This window comes from Hypomesus transpacificus, unplaced genomic scaffold (assembly GCF_021917145.1).
Source record: "Hypomesus transpacificus isolate Combined female unplaced genomic scaffold, fHypTra1 scaffold_206, whole genome shotgun sequence".
NCBI classification, from domain to species: domain Eukaryota; kingdom Metazoa; phylum Chordata; class Actinopteri; order Osmeriformes; family Osmeridae; genus Hypomesus; species Hypomesus transpacificus.
In genome coordinates this window covers 230,213-246,853 of record NW_025813747.1, presented here as the reverse complement: position 1 = coordinate 246,853, position 16,641 = coordinate 230,213, and the positions used below count along the sequence as shown (strand labels likewise).

Genomic DNA, 16,641 nt, shown 5'->3' with positions numbered 1-16,641 from the left:
GTTTGGTTGCATCTTTCCTTAAATTGGCAGACAAAATGTTTCTGTAGACTTCCGAGTTCATTTTGCTGCTGCCATCATGTGTTACATCCTCAATGAAGATTAATGAGCCCGTCCTAGAAGAAGCCATGCAAGCCCAAGCCATGACATTACCTCCACCGTGTTTCACAGATGAGCTTGTGTGTTTGGGATCATGAGCAGTTCCTTTCTTTCTCCAAACTTTAGCCTTTCCATCACTTTGGTAAAAGTTAATCTTTGTCTCATCAGTCCATAAAACTTTGTCCCAGAATTTTTGAGGTTCATCTCTGTACTTTTTGGCAAATTCCAGCCTGGCCTTCCTATTCTTCTTGCTAATGAGTGGTTTGCATCTTCTGGTGTAGCCCTTGTACTTTTGTTCATGAAGTCTTCTGCGAACAGTAGATAGTGATACCTTCACTCCTGCCATCTGGAGGTTGTTGCTGATCTCACTAACAGTTGTTTTAGGGTCTTTCTTTACAGCTCTCACAATGTTTCTGTCATCAACTGCTGATGTTTTCCTTGGTCTACCTGTTCGACGTCTGTTACTTAGTACACCAGTAGTTTTCTTCTTCTTCAGGACATTCCAAATGGTTGTACTGGCTATGGCCAATGTTTCTGCAATGGCTCTGATTGATTTTCCATCTTCTCTAAGACTCACAATTGCTTGTTTTTCACCCAAAGACAGCGCTCCGGTTTTCATGTTGTTTTCACCTCTGAATACAGTCTGCATAGACAAAACCTATCTTACCCAATCTGAACCTGAGTGTAGACATTCAGTGGTATTTATTGATTGAATAATGTATGTAATAGGACACACCTGGGCAACAAAACACACCTGTCAGTCATATGTTCCAATACTTTTGCTCACGTGACAAATGGGTGGGTTCAAACAAAAAGGTGATATTTTCTAATTTGTGCATCAGATCCTGATGTAAATACCTGGAAATAAAAGCTGAAACGTTGATCTCTGGTTTCACATTCATCGTTTGATGTCAAGCCCAAATGTTTTCAGTCTACAGCAAAAATAAAGGAATTGGCCTCACTGTTCCAATACTTTTGGAGGGCACTGTATGTGGGAGGGAGGCTCCTCCTCATTCAGTGTTTTCCTGAGGTGTTCCCCCTTCCAACACACACACACACTCAGAGGAGCAGAGTCCAGCACACACACACCCTCTTTCAAAGGATTGAACTAGGGACGGCAGGCTGGGTTGCTGGGATCCTTTGAATAATTTTTTTCTGGCGGCCAGGATGAACAGAGAGCAGGCAGCTGTGGAGCTGCCAGACCAACTCTCAGAGACAGAGAGGTGGCTGGTCCAAAAGTCCTGGAGCAAAGTCTACCAGCACTGTGAGGACACGGGGGCTGCAATACTAGTCAGGTATTGGTGCCCTGGGACTCTTTACCGGTCCTGACTCTTCCTGTCTCCTCCTTCTCTCTGTTTCACCACCCTTCCTGTCTCACCACCCTCCCTGTCTCCTCCTTTTCTGCTAACACTAACCCATGCTCAACCCTACATAACCCTGACCTTAACCTTGACCCTGACTTCAACCTTGACCCTGACCCTGACTCTGTCTGGCTCTAGAAGCAGCCCAAGTTATTTTTTACCTGGGTTAGAGTTCACACAACTATGACCCTACTTAATTTAACCTCCAACATGACATATTACATTTAATAAGTGACATTTTATGGCTCCTCTTCAAGCTACTACTACTCCTGACCTAAGGGCACTGAAAGCAAAACTTAGAAGTTTTGAGTTCGTCACATCTCTGCATGTTGTTTTTTGAGATCCTGTTGCACTACTCTGTGGCAAGAAACTACATTTACAAAAGTGCTATTTCACTTAAGTTGATGTTTCAGCACCGTCCAATGCATTGTTATTGAGATGTTACTGTCAGTGCCGGATCAACCATTAGGGCAATGGGGCACTTGCCCAGGGGCACATGACATCTAAGGGGCCCTCCGGCCCTTGACAAAATGTTAGGCCTATATCACGTTATGAACGCAGTCCTTATTTTCCTTAATGTGAGCACTTTATTGCAACTCGTTCGATAAAAACGTTATGTTAAATCACGTCAAAAACAGTGTTTGTGTAGTCTAGTAGCCAGTGCCGCCGCTCCCATAACCCGCACCACGTGCTGTGCGTAGGGTACCAACTCCTGAGGGGGCACAAAAAAATAGCCAACTGAAACATCATCATACCAATAGACCTACTTATAATACAGATATTATTTTAGTATAGAACTATTAGACACGTATATTACAAAACAGGCAGAACAAGAGATTTATTTAAATGCTCACAAAAAGTTACGATGGTGCCCCCCACCGCCCCAAACAAAACAAAACAAATGGGCTACACAGTCAACTTCCCAAGCTCGCTGTGGGTGCCCTTCCCTCAGTGGGCTGACGAACTTTGACAGTTAGGCTAGGTAAACTTTTCAAAAATCTGCTTAAAACGATAACAGGAGTCAGGGGAAGAAAAAAAAAGAAAGAGACTGCAAGATGGTGCCCGTGCATCACTTTCAGGTATGTCCATGTTTCATCATTGTTAAATACGGGAAGCTGCTAATTTAATGGTTAGCCTATACATACACCTCAAACTTACTGACGTTATTGCTAATGTTTGCACACTCTAATATGTTTTAACTTAGGGGCAAGCTAAATTGAGATTTTACTGTGTAAACATTATCTATGCATTTTACAAGTAACTGACGCCAGCCAGCTGTTACTTTCTTACCTACTGTCTGACAAGATTTGACCAATTGAAAAACGGCTCGCAAAATGTTTATTTTACATAAAGCTCAAATAATTATTTTGCGCTCAAGGGCCAAAAAATTCGCTCGTGCGCTTGGCGCGCTTGCATTAATTTTGGAAATCCGAAACTAGCAACACATCAAACAGGGGGGGGGGTGGGGGACCTTGAGCCTTGTTGCCCAGGGCACAGAAAATTGTTAATCCGGCACTGGTTACTGTTGTACTGTAGTTCCGATAGCATTTCTGCCTTTATTTCTGACAGAGATAATGTTTGGAGAAAACAGGAAATGTGGGGAAAGAGGGGGGATGGCCTGGGCCAGATTCGAGGACTATGTACTTCTGATCCTTGATGTTCTGCTTTACTATCCACGGTATATGCGCCATTTGTTTTACTTTGGGTGAAAGCTTCTGGAAAATGAAAACAATTTAACTGTATTTCTCTAGCCAAACTAAAGGCAGAATTAATTGTATCAATGGTTAATGGAATGTAATGTTATGATTATCTGCATGACACAGAACTTCACCCAGCCAGTAAATCCATCGGGTGTGGTATTATGATTTTTCGAAGGTTAAAGTTGAAGGAAAAGGTAAAGGTAAATTCCGAAACAAATATACCTGTAGCACAGCAGTTGATACGGAAAGGTGTGCATTTGGACTGTGTGTGTTGGACTATGTGTGCAGACTCTTTCATAACCAAAATGTCATACAGTCATATTATTGTTTCTACAGTCAGCAATGCCTTACTCTCTAACAATCACCATGCCTTACTCTCTAAAAATTACCATGCCTTACACTCTAACAATGACCATGCCTTACACTCTAACAATCACCATGCCTTACTCTCTAACAATGACCATGCCTTACACTCTAACAATCACCATGCCTTACTCTCCAACAATCACCATGCCTTACTCTCTAACAATCACCATGCCTTACTCTCTAACAATCACCATGCCTTACTCTCTAACAATCACCATGCCTTACTCTCTAACAATCACCATGCCTTACTCTCTAACAGTCACCATGACTGAACCCGACCCACAGTCTAATGACAGTCTAATCAATACAGGGTTAGGGGAATCAACAACAGTAATTAATACAGGTTTACAGTAATCATTACAGGGTTAGGGAGGGATAATTAATACAGGGCTAGGGAAATTAATACAGGGTTAGGGGTAATGAGTACAGGGCTAGCGTTCATCAATACAAGGTTGGGGTGATCAATGCATACATGTGGAGCCACCCAGTTCTGCTGTTCTCAGATAACCAGGAAGTTCTCAGCCAGCCAGGAAGTTCTCAAGACCCAGAGAAGAGCCCTCTAGAATGTCTTAGAACATCTGAAGGGATGAAAAAAATCTGAAGTCTATAAGCAAAACTGTTGCATACAATTGCCTTTCTGATGTTGGGATAGATTGGGAAATGGGGCAGTACAATCTCCCAAAATTCTATACTTTGTTTGTGGAATGTGCTCAATATTGCCAAGCATGATCAAAGCCACTTCTTATAAAGGAGGCGCTGCAGGGCTGTGGGCAACGTGATAGAGAGCTATATGAGCAGGTGACTGCACCCAAACAGTGGGAAAATAGGGACCATTTGGCCAAAATGCTTAACTTGGTAAGTGAATACGTATAAAAGTCCTTGCCAGAAAAGCATACAGTCAAAATGTTGACATAACTTAACTAACCTAACACGAAAAGACAATCTTACAATGAATGTGTATCTGTCAGATAGCAGCGCCATGGACAGAGGCACGGTTTGACTTAACCAGATTATAAGGTAACCTTGTGTTGTCTGCAAGAGATCTCAGCCTGTATGTGGCATGTCTCGCATAGTACTGCTTTCACGGAATCCTAACCCTTAGCTTTGGTCAACAGTCATATGGGAGAAGTTAGGTATGCATGTCTGTGGGGTTAGAAGTATAGCTCCTTTTTGTCTTCAGAGAACAACACAGAGAACATCTGTTAAACATTACAAGAGGGTAAAGGGTCAAATATGCAGCCGTGTCGCTAAATTGGCTCTTTCACATAATATTTACTCATGATACACGCTGCTCTGTCCCAGAAACATACTTGGGTGTTGGTGGGTACTATTTGTATTTGTATGTGTGACGTAACCCTGCCCCTACTCTGCCCTCTTCCCTACTGCTCCCTCCAACACCCTCCTCTACCCTACCACCCTCCAGACTCTTCCAGAACTACCCAGACTCCAAGCAGTACTTCCCCCAATTTCAGCACATGCAGGAGGCTGGTGAGCTGCAGACAAGTGCCCTGCTGAGGAGGCACGCTCGGAGGGTTATGAGTGCCATCAATACCCTGGTGGAGAACATCCATAATGGAGACAAGATGGCATCAGTGCTGCTGCTGGTGGGCAGGTCTCATTCACTCAAACACAAGGTGGAGCCTGTATACTTCAAGGTGAAGAATCTGTACACACTCACATACTCATATCACACACATCACACACATCTCACACTTCTCTGACAGAATCTAAATATTATAGATTCATATGATATCACCCACACAATATCCTCACCCCCATCCCACTCCTACTCTCCCAACTTTATCTCTCTATTCTCTCCCCCCTGCCTCCCCTCGCTCCTCTCCCCCTTCCCCTCCCTTCCCTCCCTCTCCTCCCCAACTTCAGTATCTAAACAGTGTAATCTTGGAGGTTCTGGGGGAGGAGTATCCTGATTACATCACACCAGAGGTGGGTGGGGCCTGGACCAAGCTGCTGGCATCCATCTACAGGCATGTGACGTGTCTGTATGAAGAGCTGGCTGTAGGGGTGTGACTTGTGTGTGGGAGGAGCTGGCTGGAGGTGTTTGACATGCTTATGGGAGGAGTTGGCTGTAGGGGTGTGACTTGTGTGTGGGAGGAGCTGGCTGGAGGTGTTTGACATGCGTATGGGAGGAGTTGGCTGTAGGGGTGTGACTTGTGTGTGGGAGGAGCTGGCTGGAGGTGTTTGACATGCATGTGGGAGGAGCTGGCTGGAGGTGTGTGACATGCATGTGGGAGGAGCTGGCTGGAGGTGTTTGACATGCATGTGGGAGGAGCTGGCTGGAGGTGTTTGACATGCGTGTGGTAGGAGCACATAAAGATACTAGGAACAAGACTGCTTCCCTAACCCCTAACACTGCCAAGCAGTCTGGCTGGAATAACTACCGTTTGATACTCAATCCTGATCTCTCTCTCTCTCCTGGCCATGACAACCCTGGCCTCTCTCTCCTTACTGGCCATAACAACCCTGGTCTCTACTAGCCATGACAACCCTGGTCTCTCTCTCTCTACTGGCCATGACAACCCTGGTCCCTACTAGCCATGACAGCCCTGGTCTCTCTCCTGGCCATGACAACCCTGGCCTCTCTCTCTCTACTGGCCATGACAACCCTGGTCTCTACTAGCCATGACAACCCTGGTCTCTCTCTCTCTTCTGGCCATGACAACCCTAATCTCTAATAGCCATGACAACCCTGGTTTCTCTCTTTCTTCTGGCCATGACAACCCTGATCTCTCTCCTGGCCATGACAACCCTGGTCTCTCTCTTCTGGCCATGACAACCCTGGTCTCTCTACTGGCCATGACAACCCTGGTCTCTCTACTGGCCATGACAACCCTGGTCTCTCTACTGGCCATGACAACCCTGGTCTCTCTACTGGCCATGACAACCCTGATCTCTCTCCTGGCCATGACAACCCTGATCTCTCTCCTGGCCATGACAACCCTGATCTCTCTCCTGGCCATGACAACCCTGGTCTCTCTACTGGCCATGACAACCCTGATCTCTCTCCTGGCCATGACAACCCTGATCTCTCTCCTGGCCATGACAACCCTGGTCTCTCTACTGGCCAAGACAACCCTGGTCTCTCTACTGGCCATGACAACCCTGGTCTCTCTCCTGGCCATGACAACCCTGGTCTCTCTCTCCTGGCAATGACAACCCTGGTCTCTCTACTGGCCACATAAAAACCCTGGTTTCTACTGGACTCTACCCAGATGTTGATGGCCAACATTGGACATCCTGAAGAACATAAAGATGGTTGAACAGCTGTCAGGAATCTACATTCATCTAATCTTTCTAGCTGAGGTTTCCTACAGAGATTTTTTGGGGATGTTTTGTAAATCATGAATAACTTTGTAGGTATTAGAATTATGGCAATGACATCTCATTTTTTGAATTGTAAATGTTTGGTAAAATGTTCATTATTTTTCATATGTCTTTCTATATATAATACTTTATCAAGCATATTAAACAAATCAAACAATCACTCAATCGCTGCTGCTTGATCTCATTTTACCCACCACTATCCTAAATACACTTGTCGTTTGTACAAAATACAATCCAGCATTAGTGCTGTGGCCTACTGGTCATTAGTGCTGTGGCCTTCTGGTCATTAGTGCTGTGGCCTACTGGTCATTAGTGCTGTGGCCTTCTGGTCATTAGTGCTGTGGCCTTCTGGTCATTAGTGCCGTGGCCTACTGGTCATTAGTGCTGTGGCCTACTGGTCATTAGTGCTGTGGCCTTCTGGTCATTAGTGCTGTGGCCTACTGGTCATTGGTGCTGTGGCCTACTAGTCATTAGTGCTGTGGCCTACTGGTAATTAGTGCTGTGGCCTACTGGTCATTAGTGCTGTGGCCTACTAGTCATTAGTGCTGTGGCCTACTGGTCATTAGTGCTGTGGCCTACTGGTCATTAGTGCTGTGGCCTTCTGGTCATTAGTGCTGTGGCCTTCTGGTCATTAGTGCTGTGGCCTACTGGTCATTAGTGCTGTGGCCTACTGGTCATTAGTGCTGTGGCCTACTGGTCATAAGTGCTGTGGCCTACTGGTCATTAGTGCTGTGGCCTACTGGTCATTGGTGCTGTGGCCTACTGGTCTAAGCATGGCACAGCAAGACTCAGCAGTCCCAGGGAAGCAGGATTCTTTTTGTGTCTCCTGAAGAGTGTCTCTGTCAACTGGTCACGAGAGAGACGCATGCCACAAGAGCAGCCACACAGGGCTCCGTGTTGGACTGCATGGGCTTATGTGGGAAGGTTTTTGCAGCATAATGATCAAAGTGAGCTTAGTGTCCGAACCTCACTTGCACTGACTAATGAAGTCTCCTTGAATTAGCCTGCACACGGCCTCTACTGCAGCCCCTCCTTCGCCTCATTCCTAAATCTAGATTGCATCATCGGCCCAAACCTAGAGACACTAAAGCGCTAAAGCATATGAACATGATACACGTCCCAATATAAACCCTTACCTCACACCACCAGAAACAATAAACCTAATCACTGTAGATCAAGTAATCCAATTTAAATTAGGGAGAACCCTAACTCTGGCCTTCACTCAACAAACCCTAACCCCCGCCTTTCCTAAAGATACCTTGGTTAGTTGGACTCCCCTCCTCAGGTATCTGGGTTGCAGTGCACTATTCAGAAAATGTATGGCTTGTGAGCACCAGCATGGAACCAGAACTTGTTATATAAATCACTGAGCCATATCTATTGTTATATAAATCACCAAGCCATATCTCTATAACAGCAAAAGTAAAGAACCTGTTGTGCAAATTCAAGGCTTCATTTACCCCCTTTCCACAAAGTGAACCGGGAGCTAGTTCGGAGCTGGTGCTAGAGCCAGTTCAGAGCTGGTTCAAGAACGGAGCTTACTAAGAACCGTTTTTTTTTTCCACGGGCGAGAGCCACCACAGAGCCACGTCATTACGTCACTGTATACGTCTCATATTCGAACCACGTACGAACCATGTACAAACCACTTTTCCGGTTCCCAGTCTGTCGAAAGAGGAAGAACTAGTTCGCGATTAGGCACCGGCTCCGAACCGGCACCCAAAATGCGTTGATGGAAAAGGGGAAAATGTAGGCGAGGGCTGGACTTACATGTACAAGTACACTTACACTCTGACAAACACACATCCTGAGGCTCAGAGAGAGGAGGTTCTCCCAGCACCAGGGACAGCATCCCAGGCTGTGCGCCTCGCCCCCAGGCTGTGCGCCTCGCCCCCAGGCTGACTTGAAACAGTGAATTTCTGGTTAGACTTTTTGTCCGACTTGAGAAGGCGCCGATGATACGTTACTGTGACGTCGCCATCAAAGTACCGTGAGATCGATTCAAGAACTGCCGGCTGTGTAGCCGAGCGCATTTTCTCAAGAGCACCGCACGGGTTCAAGTGACGACACAGTGTAGTGAGGTCAGCAAGACCACACAGAGCCAACATCTGGCCACACCTGAAGAGTGATTCAATCACATCAGACAAACCTAATCAGCCCTTGTAACACCCTCAGTATGCTGATTACCCACCAAATGCCGATGCAAAGGAACCATAGAATTGGGGGGGGACCTCCCCAATCTCAGCCCTCCTGCTAACTTGCAAGCTTCAAAGGGCCTGCTTGAGACAACACGTCTCCATTAACCATTTGCTATCCGTTTTGGCGGCAGTTGAACAAAGAACATACCTTAATCAGAACTTTTGAGGAAAGTTCTTCAGACTTCACCTTTACCACGATAGTACAAGGTGGAGAATTATGAGAGGGTTATTTGTGTCTTGTTTGTTACTTTGTTTTAATGTTGTGTTTACTGAAATCTTGATTCTAGTAACTACTCCTTCTTCCTGAAAAATAACCATGTCATTCTTGGTATGTCCCAAACTAATATTATGGTGGTGCCCCGAAACGTTATGATAAATGAAGTATTTCTAATTTGACACGTGGAAACCCCACTACAACAGCTATTTCATGATTGACCAGACTCACACATGACAACTTTGACGTGTGTTTTGTAATATTCGGACACCTTCAGTTTTGCCAATGCTCAAATCTGGACCAAACAGTTTAATTGAATAAAAAAAATTGAGAATAAAGGGTATTTGTCCGCCTCTTCACTAACGGAAAGACTAAGTTTAATTATAAATAAAGTAAAGTAAACAAACAGCGCTTGATCGGCCATGACTGACGTCAACACAGCAAACCACGAGAAGCTGGAATGTCCGACTTCACAGAGCCGTTTTCTCTCTCGCCGGTCATTTCATGCAGCCGCAGTCCATGTCGAACGCACCTATTATCAGTTGACCTGGGTGGGTCAGCTAGGAAGATTTCCATTTTTGTTTGAAAATTTTTATTTTGTTAATCAAACACATGAATGCGTATTTACCGTCCTTTGTCTCCAGTCTCCTGAGTTGTATGTGTGTCAGCCCTATGTGAGCCAGTGACTTGCCACAACACACACACATTTACATTTAGTCATATGGCAGACGCTACTTACACTAAGTACAGGGACATTCCCCCTGAGTCAAGTAGGGTGAAGTGCCTTGCCCAAGGACACAACGTCATTGGCACACTGGGAATCGAACCAGAAACCTTCTGATTAACAGCCCGATTCCCCAACCGCTCAGCCATCTGACCCCCCTCACACAAACACACACACACGCATGCACACAGTGTGCTGTGTTTACCTCCTGGCCCTGCCAGTAAAGTCTGGTCCACCAATCCTCCTCCTGATCTCAGCTAATCCTCACAGCTAAGCTCCTACAGAAGTGAGAGAGAGCAGGGCAGGAATAGTTCCATTTCTGGCAACACACCTCTCCCTGACTGGAACCTGCTCAATGTGAGAGAAGGCTTTTGCGTTCTTGCATTCCAGGGGCAACAGGAAGGAGGACGGAGGACCATGTGTACCACAATGATGGTGCTCACCACCATCGCTCTGCTGCTGAGGAGGAGGTTCTCCAACAGGGTCAAACCGTGAGTGCACTCCCTCCCCTTTATCTTTCCCCTTTCCTCTCTCTCTCTTTCTCTCTCTTTCTTTCTCTGTCTCTCTCTTCAAAATAAAAGTAATGATAAGAGGGAGGTTCTAAGATTGTGGAGGTCTAAGATGGTGGAAGTTTATAAGATGGTGGAAGTCTATAAGATGGTGGAAGTCTATAAGAAGGTAGAGGTCTATAAGATGATGGAGGTCGAACTTCTTTCACCTTTTAGAGTTAGTGAATTAGTCATCTCTTAGTATACCTGTAGTGAACCCAGACTCTGCTAATCCAAGGGAGTTACCATGGCAACAGCAGGTCAAAGTCAGCATGGCAACAGAAGGTTAAGGTTAGCTTGGCAATTGGATGAATGGATTAAGACTCCACAAGAAAATGTTCTTACATTTTTGTAATACTGTTTGAAAAAATATATATTTCCAGTCAATCTTAAAATCGGACAGTACACATCAAGAACTGTGATGTTGTGGTGATTAGTCATAGGAGTGGTACAATATTTGTCTGTGTGTTCCAGGCACACAGGTAACGCCTGTGAGAAGGAGGCGCCCTACATGAAGAGCAATGGAACAGAGGGCCTGAAATGACCCACATGACAACAGACTCAAACATGCAAGGTAGGAGAACAGGAAGCCTCTGATGAGTAGAAATCACAAAGTTTTATCATCTGACTGGCTGTGGTTAGGGTTAGGGTCTGGCTGGGTTAGGGTTGGGTGTGTCTTGGGTTAGGGTTAGGGTGTGTCTTGCATCTGGCTGTGGCTAGGGTGTGTCTAAATGTAGAGCACATCAGGCCTCGCTTCTACTTTTTCCTGTTCTCTTCTATCTCTCTTTCTTACACCTCTTTTCATTTTGGTCCTATTGGACCTTTCGTCTGCTTTTGACACTATTGGTCATAATATTATGATCAATAGACTTGGTAGAGATCTGGTAGGGATGTCTGTATCAGTTTTTAAATGGTTTTCATCCTACCTTTCTGGTGAAAGTTTCAGTGTCTATGTGAATCAGATCATGTCTGAAACTGCAGAATTGTCGTGTGGGTACCTCAGGGTTCTGTTTTAGGACCTATTCTGTTCCTCTTGTATATATTTCCTCTAGGACAGATTATTAGTCAATTTGGCGACAAATCTTACCATCTGTATGTGGATAATATTCAACTGTACTGCTCGTTTAAGCAAACAGAGTTCTATAAACTGTCGTCTTTAATCAATTGCTTGACTAGTATTAAACAGTGGTTGGGTGACAACTTTTTGCTTTTAAACTCAGATAAAACAGAAACTCTAATTATTGCCCCTGAATGTAAAATCCCACAGATGAAGCAGCATATTGGTGAATTAGGCCCATCTGTCCAGCTGAGCCTCAGGAGCTGAGGTGGAGTGTTTGATTCTGTCCAGCCTCAGGAGCTGAGGTGTAGTGTTTGATTCTGTCCAGCTGAGCCTCAGGAGCTGAGGTGGAGTGTTTGATTCTGTCCTGCCTCAGGAGCTGAGGTGTAGTGTTTGATTCTGTCCAGCTGAGCCTCAGGAGCTGAGGTGTAGTGTTTGATTCTGTCCAGTCTCAGGAGCTGAGGTGTAGTGTTTGATTCTGTCCAGCTGAGCCTCAGGAGCTGAGGTGTAGTGTTTGATTCTGTCCTGCCTCAGGAGCTGAGGTGGAGTGTTTGATTCTGTCCTGCCTCAGGAGCTGAGGTGGAGTGTTTGATTCTGTCCAGCTGAGCCTCAGGAGCTGAGGTGTAGTGTTTGATTCTGTTGAGCCTCAGGAGCTGAGGTGTAGTGTTTGATTCTGTTGAGCCTCAGGAGCTGAGGTGTAGTGTTTGATTCTGTCCAGCCTCAGCAGCTGAGGTGGAGTGTTTGATTCTGTTGAGCCTCAGGAGATGAGGTGGAGTGTTTGATTCTGTTGAGCCTCAGGAGCTGAGGTGTAGTGTTTGATTCTGTCCAGCCTCAGCAGCTGAGGTGGAGTGTTTGATTCTGTCCAGCCTCAGCAGCTGAGGTGGAGTGTTTGATTCTGTTGAGCCTCAGGAGCTGAGGTGTAGTGTTTGATTCAGCTATGTCCTTGGGGCGTCACTCTAAACAATTAGTTAGAACTGGTCCAACTGAGGAATATTTCCAAATTAAGAAAAGTAGTGTCCAAGGGTGAACTGGAGATAATTATTCATGATTTTATTTATTTTCGTTTAGATTATTTTAATAGTCTTTTTACCTGTTTGAGCAAGAAGGAGCTCGACCGTCTCCAGGCCGTTCAGAACTCTGCTGCAAGGCTTTTAACGCACGTTAACAAAAGAGCACACATTACACCTGTTTTAGCATCACTTCACTGGTTACCAGTCCAGTACAGAATTTGATTTAAAATCCTGGTCCTCACCTTCAGAGCCCTAAATGGAGAAGTTCATCCCTACATTTCTGATTTAATACAGCTTCATAACCCCACCCGTAAATTGAAGTCATTGGGCCAGAAGCTTTTAGTGGTTCCCTGTACTCATTTTAAAACTAGAGGGGATCCGAGTGTGTGGCTCCTAGGTTGCAGTGGCTCCTAGGTTGCAGTGGCTCCTAGGTTGCAGTGGCTCCTAGGTTGCAGTGGCTCCTAGGTTGCAGTGGCTCCTAGGTTGTGGAATGCCTTGCTTCCCTTTCTGCGGTGTGCAACTTCTGTCGAAGCTTTTAAAAAGCAACTCAAGACTTTGCTATTCAAGCAGGCTTTTAGTTAGTTGAGGGGTTTTTATGGTTGTCTGTCATGTTTCTATTTCTATTAAAATGTTCAGTATCCTTTATTTGTAGTGTTGTATTGCATTTTGTTGTGAAGCACTTTGTGATTTTATCTGCAAGAGGTGCTATACAAATAAACTTGACTTACTTACTTTTCTATTTCACCCCTCTTTCTGTCTTCCATCTTCTACCCCCCTCCTCCATCCCCCACCACCCAAACACTAGTCCTTCCTGTTTTATGATAGTCCTATTAGAGCTAATCTATGCTGGTTGAGAACGTGTTTTTTCAGTCTAACTTTAGCTACAGCCAAATGCAAGACACACCCTAACCACAGCCAGATGCAAGACACACTCTAACCCTAACCCAAGTCTAGAAGTACTTCAGCTTTCTTTAAATGATTCAGAGGCCAAGAAGCCCTCTATCAGCTGGTGTCTCTCTCCCTCTCTCTTGTGCTCTCTCTCTATCAGCTGTGTAGGGGTGAGATAAGTACTGAGACAGTGGCACTCTCTCAGCTTGCGGTGGATTTGCTCACACATTCATTCTTAACTCATTCATTCAGAGCCTGGTTATCTCCACAAATGATTGTTTTACTGGGATCTTACATGTCAGCTTTATGAACTCTCTCCTTCCTTTTCTCTCCTTTCATCCCTCTATTCTTCTCTCCCTCTCTCCATCCCTCTATTCCTCTCTGAATCCCTCCATCCCCTCTCCCTCTCTCTATCCCTCTCTCCATCTCTCTATACCTCTCTCGATCCCTTTCTCTATTCCTCTCTCCATCTCTCTGTCCCTCTCTCCATCGCCTCTCCATCCCCTCTCTCTATCCCTCTATCCATCTCTCTATCCCCCTCTCCCTCTCTCTATCCCTCTCTCCCTCTCTCTATCCCTCTCTCCATCTCTCTATCCCTCTCTCCCTCTCTCTATCCCTCTCTCCATCTCTCTATCCCTCTCTCCATCCCTCTCTCTATCCCTCGCTCCCTCTCTCTAGCCCTCTCTCCATTCCTCTCTCCATCCCTTTATCCCTCTCTCCATCCCCTCTCCATCTCCCATCCCCTCTCTCTATCCCTCTCTGTATCCCTCTCTCCATGCCTTAATCCCTGGAGGAGTACAATGATCCATTAATTATTCTGTTCCGGAAGGGGAGCATTCTGTTCCGGAGGGGGAGCATTCTGTTCCGGAAGGGGAGCATTCTGTTCCGGAAGGGGATCAAAGGAAGGACGCCCACCTGGCTGCAGCTGGATCTACAACATGTTGTTGGGGTTCGAGGCCTGTTTGTGTTGTGGTGTAGGAATGTACCCTCTGACTTGATAAGGACCCAGTTAAAGTGGAATGTGTGTTCTGTGCCTCAGAACAGCAACCTCTGTTCTGGTCTTTCAATTTGTTCCTGAACAAATACTGTGCAGAAACATTTATATAAAAAAGCATTATTTAAAAGTCAGTACATGATTTTGAAAAGTATACAAATTACGTTGAATTTAGATATTGTGCACTTTACTTTAAGACTGTTGTTTTCTAATCTTTCACATTCCCACAGTGGCCTGAATCTTGTTGTAAACTTAAACAGCAAACAAAAGCAATGTGCTTGAGTGTGTCTGGATGAGAAACCACTTGAGAAACAACAAACAGCTTCACACAGATGCTTTAAATGTGATATAAACTGAAGATGTTGCCATGCCTACACGGATTGTCTGTGAACACTCTGGGTCACATCTACGGCATAGATAGCTTACGGTGCGTGTCCACTACAGCAGAGAGGGTGGCGCGTTGGAGTCGGCTTCCAATTCATTTTCAATGAAACCGGGCGTTGACGCTCGTGTAGGGCATTGTGGGAGCGTACGCGAGCGTCAACGCCCGGTTTCATTGAAATGAATTGGAAGCCGACGCCCACTTGCCGCCCGCTCCGCTGTAGTGGATACGCACATTTGGCATTAATGGGATTGATCCACTGGTGATGATACTATACTGTGTCGGTATTTGAAACTATTTGTAAATAGTAATTTGCACAGATTTGGTAGGAATGTGTAGAAATAAACAAGAATGTAGCAAATTTGAATTGTGATTTTGCAATATAAAGAAGGACAGATGATATAATAAAATCATAATAATTTCAGTCTTTGTTGTTTATTTTATTTTAGCATTGGGATCATTAATGTAGTTGTAAAAAAAGGTGGGTAAACTATGAATTTCTCCAGATAATTTTGATGAGTCAATCATTCATCAATATCATCAAAGATTTATGATATATTAAAACAGTATGAAGAATTCTTAAACAGTATGAATTAATTGCATTTGATGCAATTATACAAAAAATTAAGGCATACAGTGTGAAAAAAAAAAAATACTGCACTTTTTCTGTAAATTATACGTGTTTTTTTCTGTATTTATGAAATACAGGATATACAGATAGAAAGACGATGGCAAACTGTACATTTATAATTTTACATAAGAATTACAGCCAAATGTTGTTACTTAAAATTACACTAAGATGTCTGTTATTTTACAAATATTAATAACATTTTCACCAAAATGTTACGTTAAAACACATAATTTCACTTTATCAAAACTAGCTATTTTAACAGTTATTTTGCAGATATTTACTTTCATCCCACGGACAAATAACTTACTAATAACTTCTTTGGTTTAGACATAGGAACCTTTAATTGTGAACTGAGCTCGGGTAGTTGACGTCATGCAATCCCAGCATGCACCAGTCAATATCAGAGACTACAAAAGCCTGCAAAAGCCTTTTTGGGGCTATCTCGTTGTTTACGTTAATTGACCAATGCACTTTTAGTAAAGCTATCTCCTGGAAGTCGCTTTGGTTAAAAGCGTCTGCTAAATGAATACATGTAAAGACCCGAGAGTAGGACTAAGGAAAGTTAATTAGATAGTTGTGTAGCAGCGGCAACGCTGTTGTTACCCAGAATGTCCCGCGGCAAGCTGAAACGCTATAAAGATAGATCAGCCACTTTCGCTATGTTAAACACTATTGACTTCTGCTAAAACCGAAGTTCAACGTAAGTTAGCCTATTAGCCTAGCTCTTATTTTTTGGTTGTTCACAATATGTGCTTCTTGTTTTGGATACCCGCAATGATTTGGGGATATCTTGTTGTTATTATCAGTGACCTATGCACTTTGTAAAGCTCTCTCTTGGAAGTCGCTTTGGATAAAAGCGTCTGCTAAATGTATAAATGTAAATGTATTAAAATAGCCTACAGTATCCTCCAACCAGCAGTGGCGCCAACACCTACGCTACACGTGAAAAAAGGGGCCTGAGGAGAGAGTTCCGCTGTTGCATCGAAAGCTTTGACCCATCAGAAACTGACCGCAGCTGCACATCGTCTTAGCCTGGCTCTGCCCTCCTACGTACTTCCGCTCAATTTGGATTTTGCTTCTGTACTAGGTCTGGGGGCTCGGCTCTGAAGTCGGTTTCCAGAAACACA

The 16,641-nt window shown here is 44.6% G+C and overlaps 1 protein-coding gene across 3 annotated transcripts; it reads left to right on the top strand.

The window, feature by feature from the left end:
• The first annotated feature begins 1,032 nt into the window (after nucleotides 1–1,032).
• Nucleotides 1,033–6,969, top strand: LOC124462258 (cytoglobin-1-like). Of its 3 annotated transcripts, none has more exons than XM_047013896.1 (4): nucleotides 1,033–1,391; nucleotides 4,947–5,178; nucleotides 5,408–5,470; nucleotides 6,022–6,969. In XM_047013896.1, exons 1-4 carry the CDS (start codon nucleotides 1,264–1,266, stop codon nucleotides 6,025–6,027), a joined length of 429 nt encoding a protein of 142 aa, XP_046869852.1. In that variant the 5' UTR covers nucleotides 1,033–1,263; the 3' UTR covers nucleotides 6,028–6,969. The 3 variants fall into 3 exon arrangements, with proteins under 3 accessions (XP_046869852.1, XP_046869850.1, XP_046869851.1); XM_047013895.1 differs by adding an exon at nucleotides 3,027–3,135 and having other exon boundaries at nucleotides 1,312–1,391; nucleotides 5,408–6,968; XM_047013894.1 differs by having other exon boundaries at nucleotides 5,408–6,967.
• The last annotated feature ends 9,672 nt before the right edge of the window (nucleotides 6,970–16,641 follow it).

Coding starts and splice junctions, on each gene's coding strand:
- LOC124462258 (XM_047013894.1), top strand. CDS start 1,264: ATGAACAGAGAGCAGGCAGCTGTGGAGCTGCCAGACCAACTCTCAGAG. Junction 1,392..4,946: donor GGGGCTGCAATACTAGTCAG/GTATTGGTGCCC, acceptor ACCACCCTCCAG/ACTCTTCCAGAACTACCCAG. Junction 5,179..5,407: donor TGGAGCCTGTATACTTCAAG/GTGAAGAATCTG, acceptor CCCCAACTTCAG/TATCTAAACAGTGTAATCTT.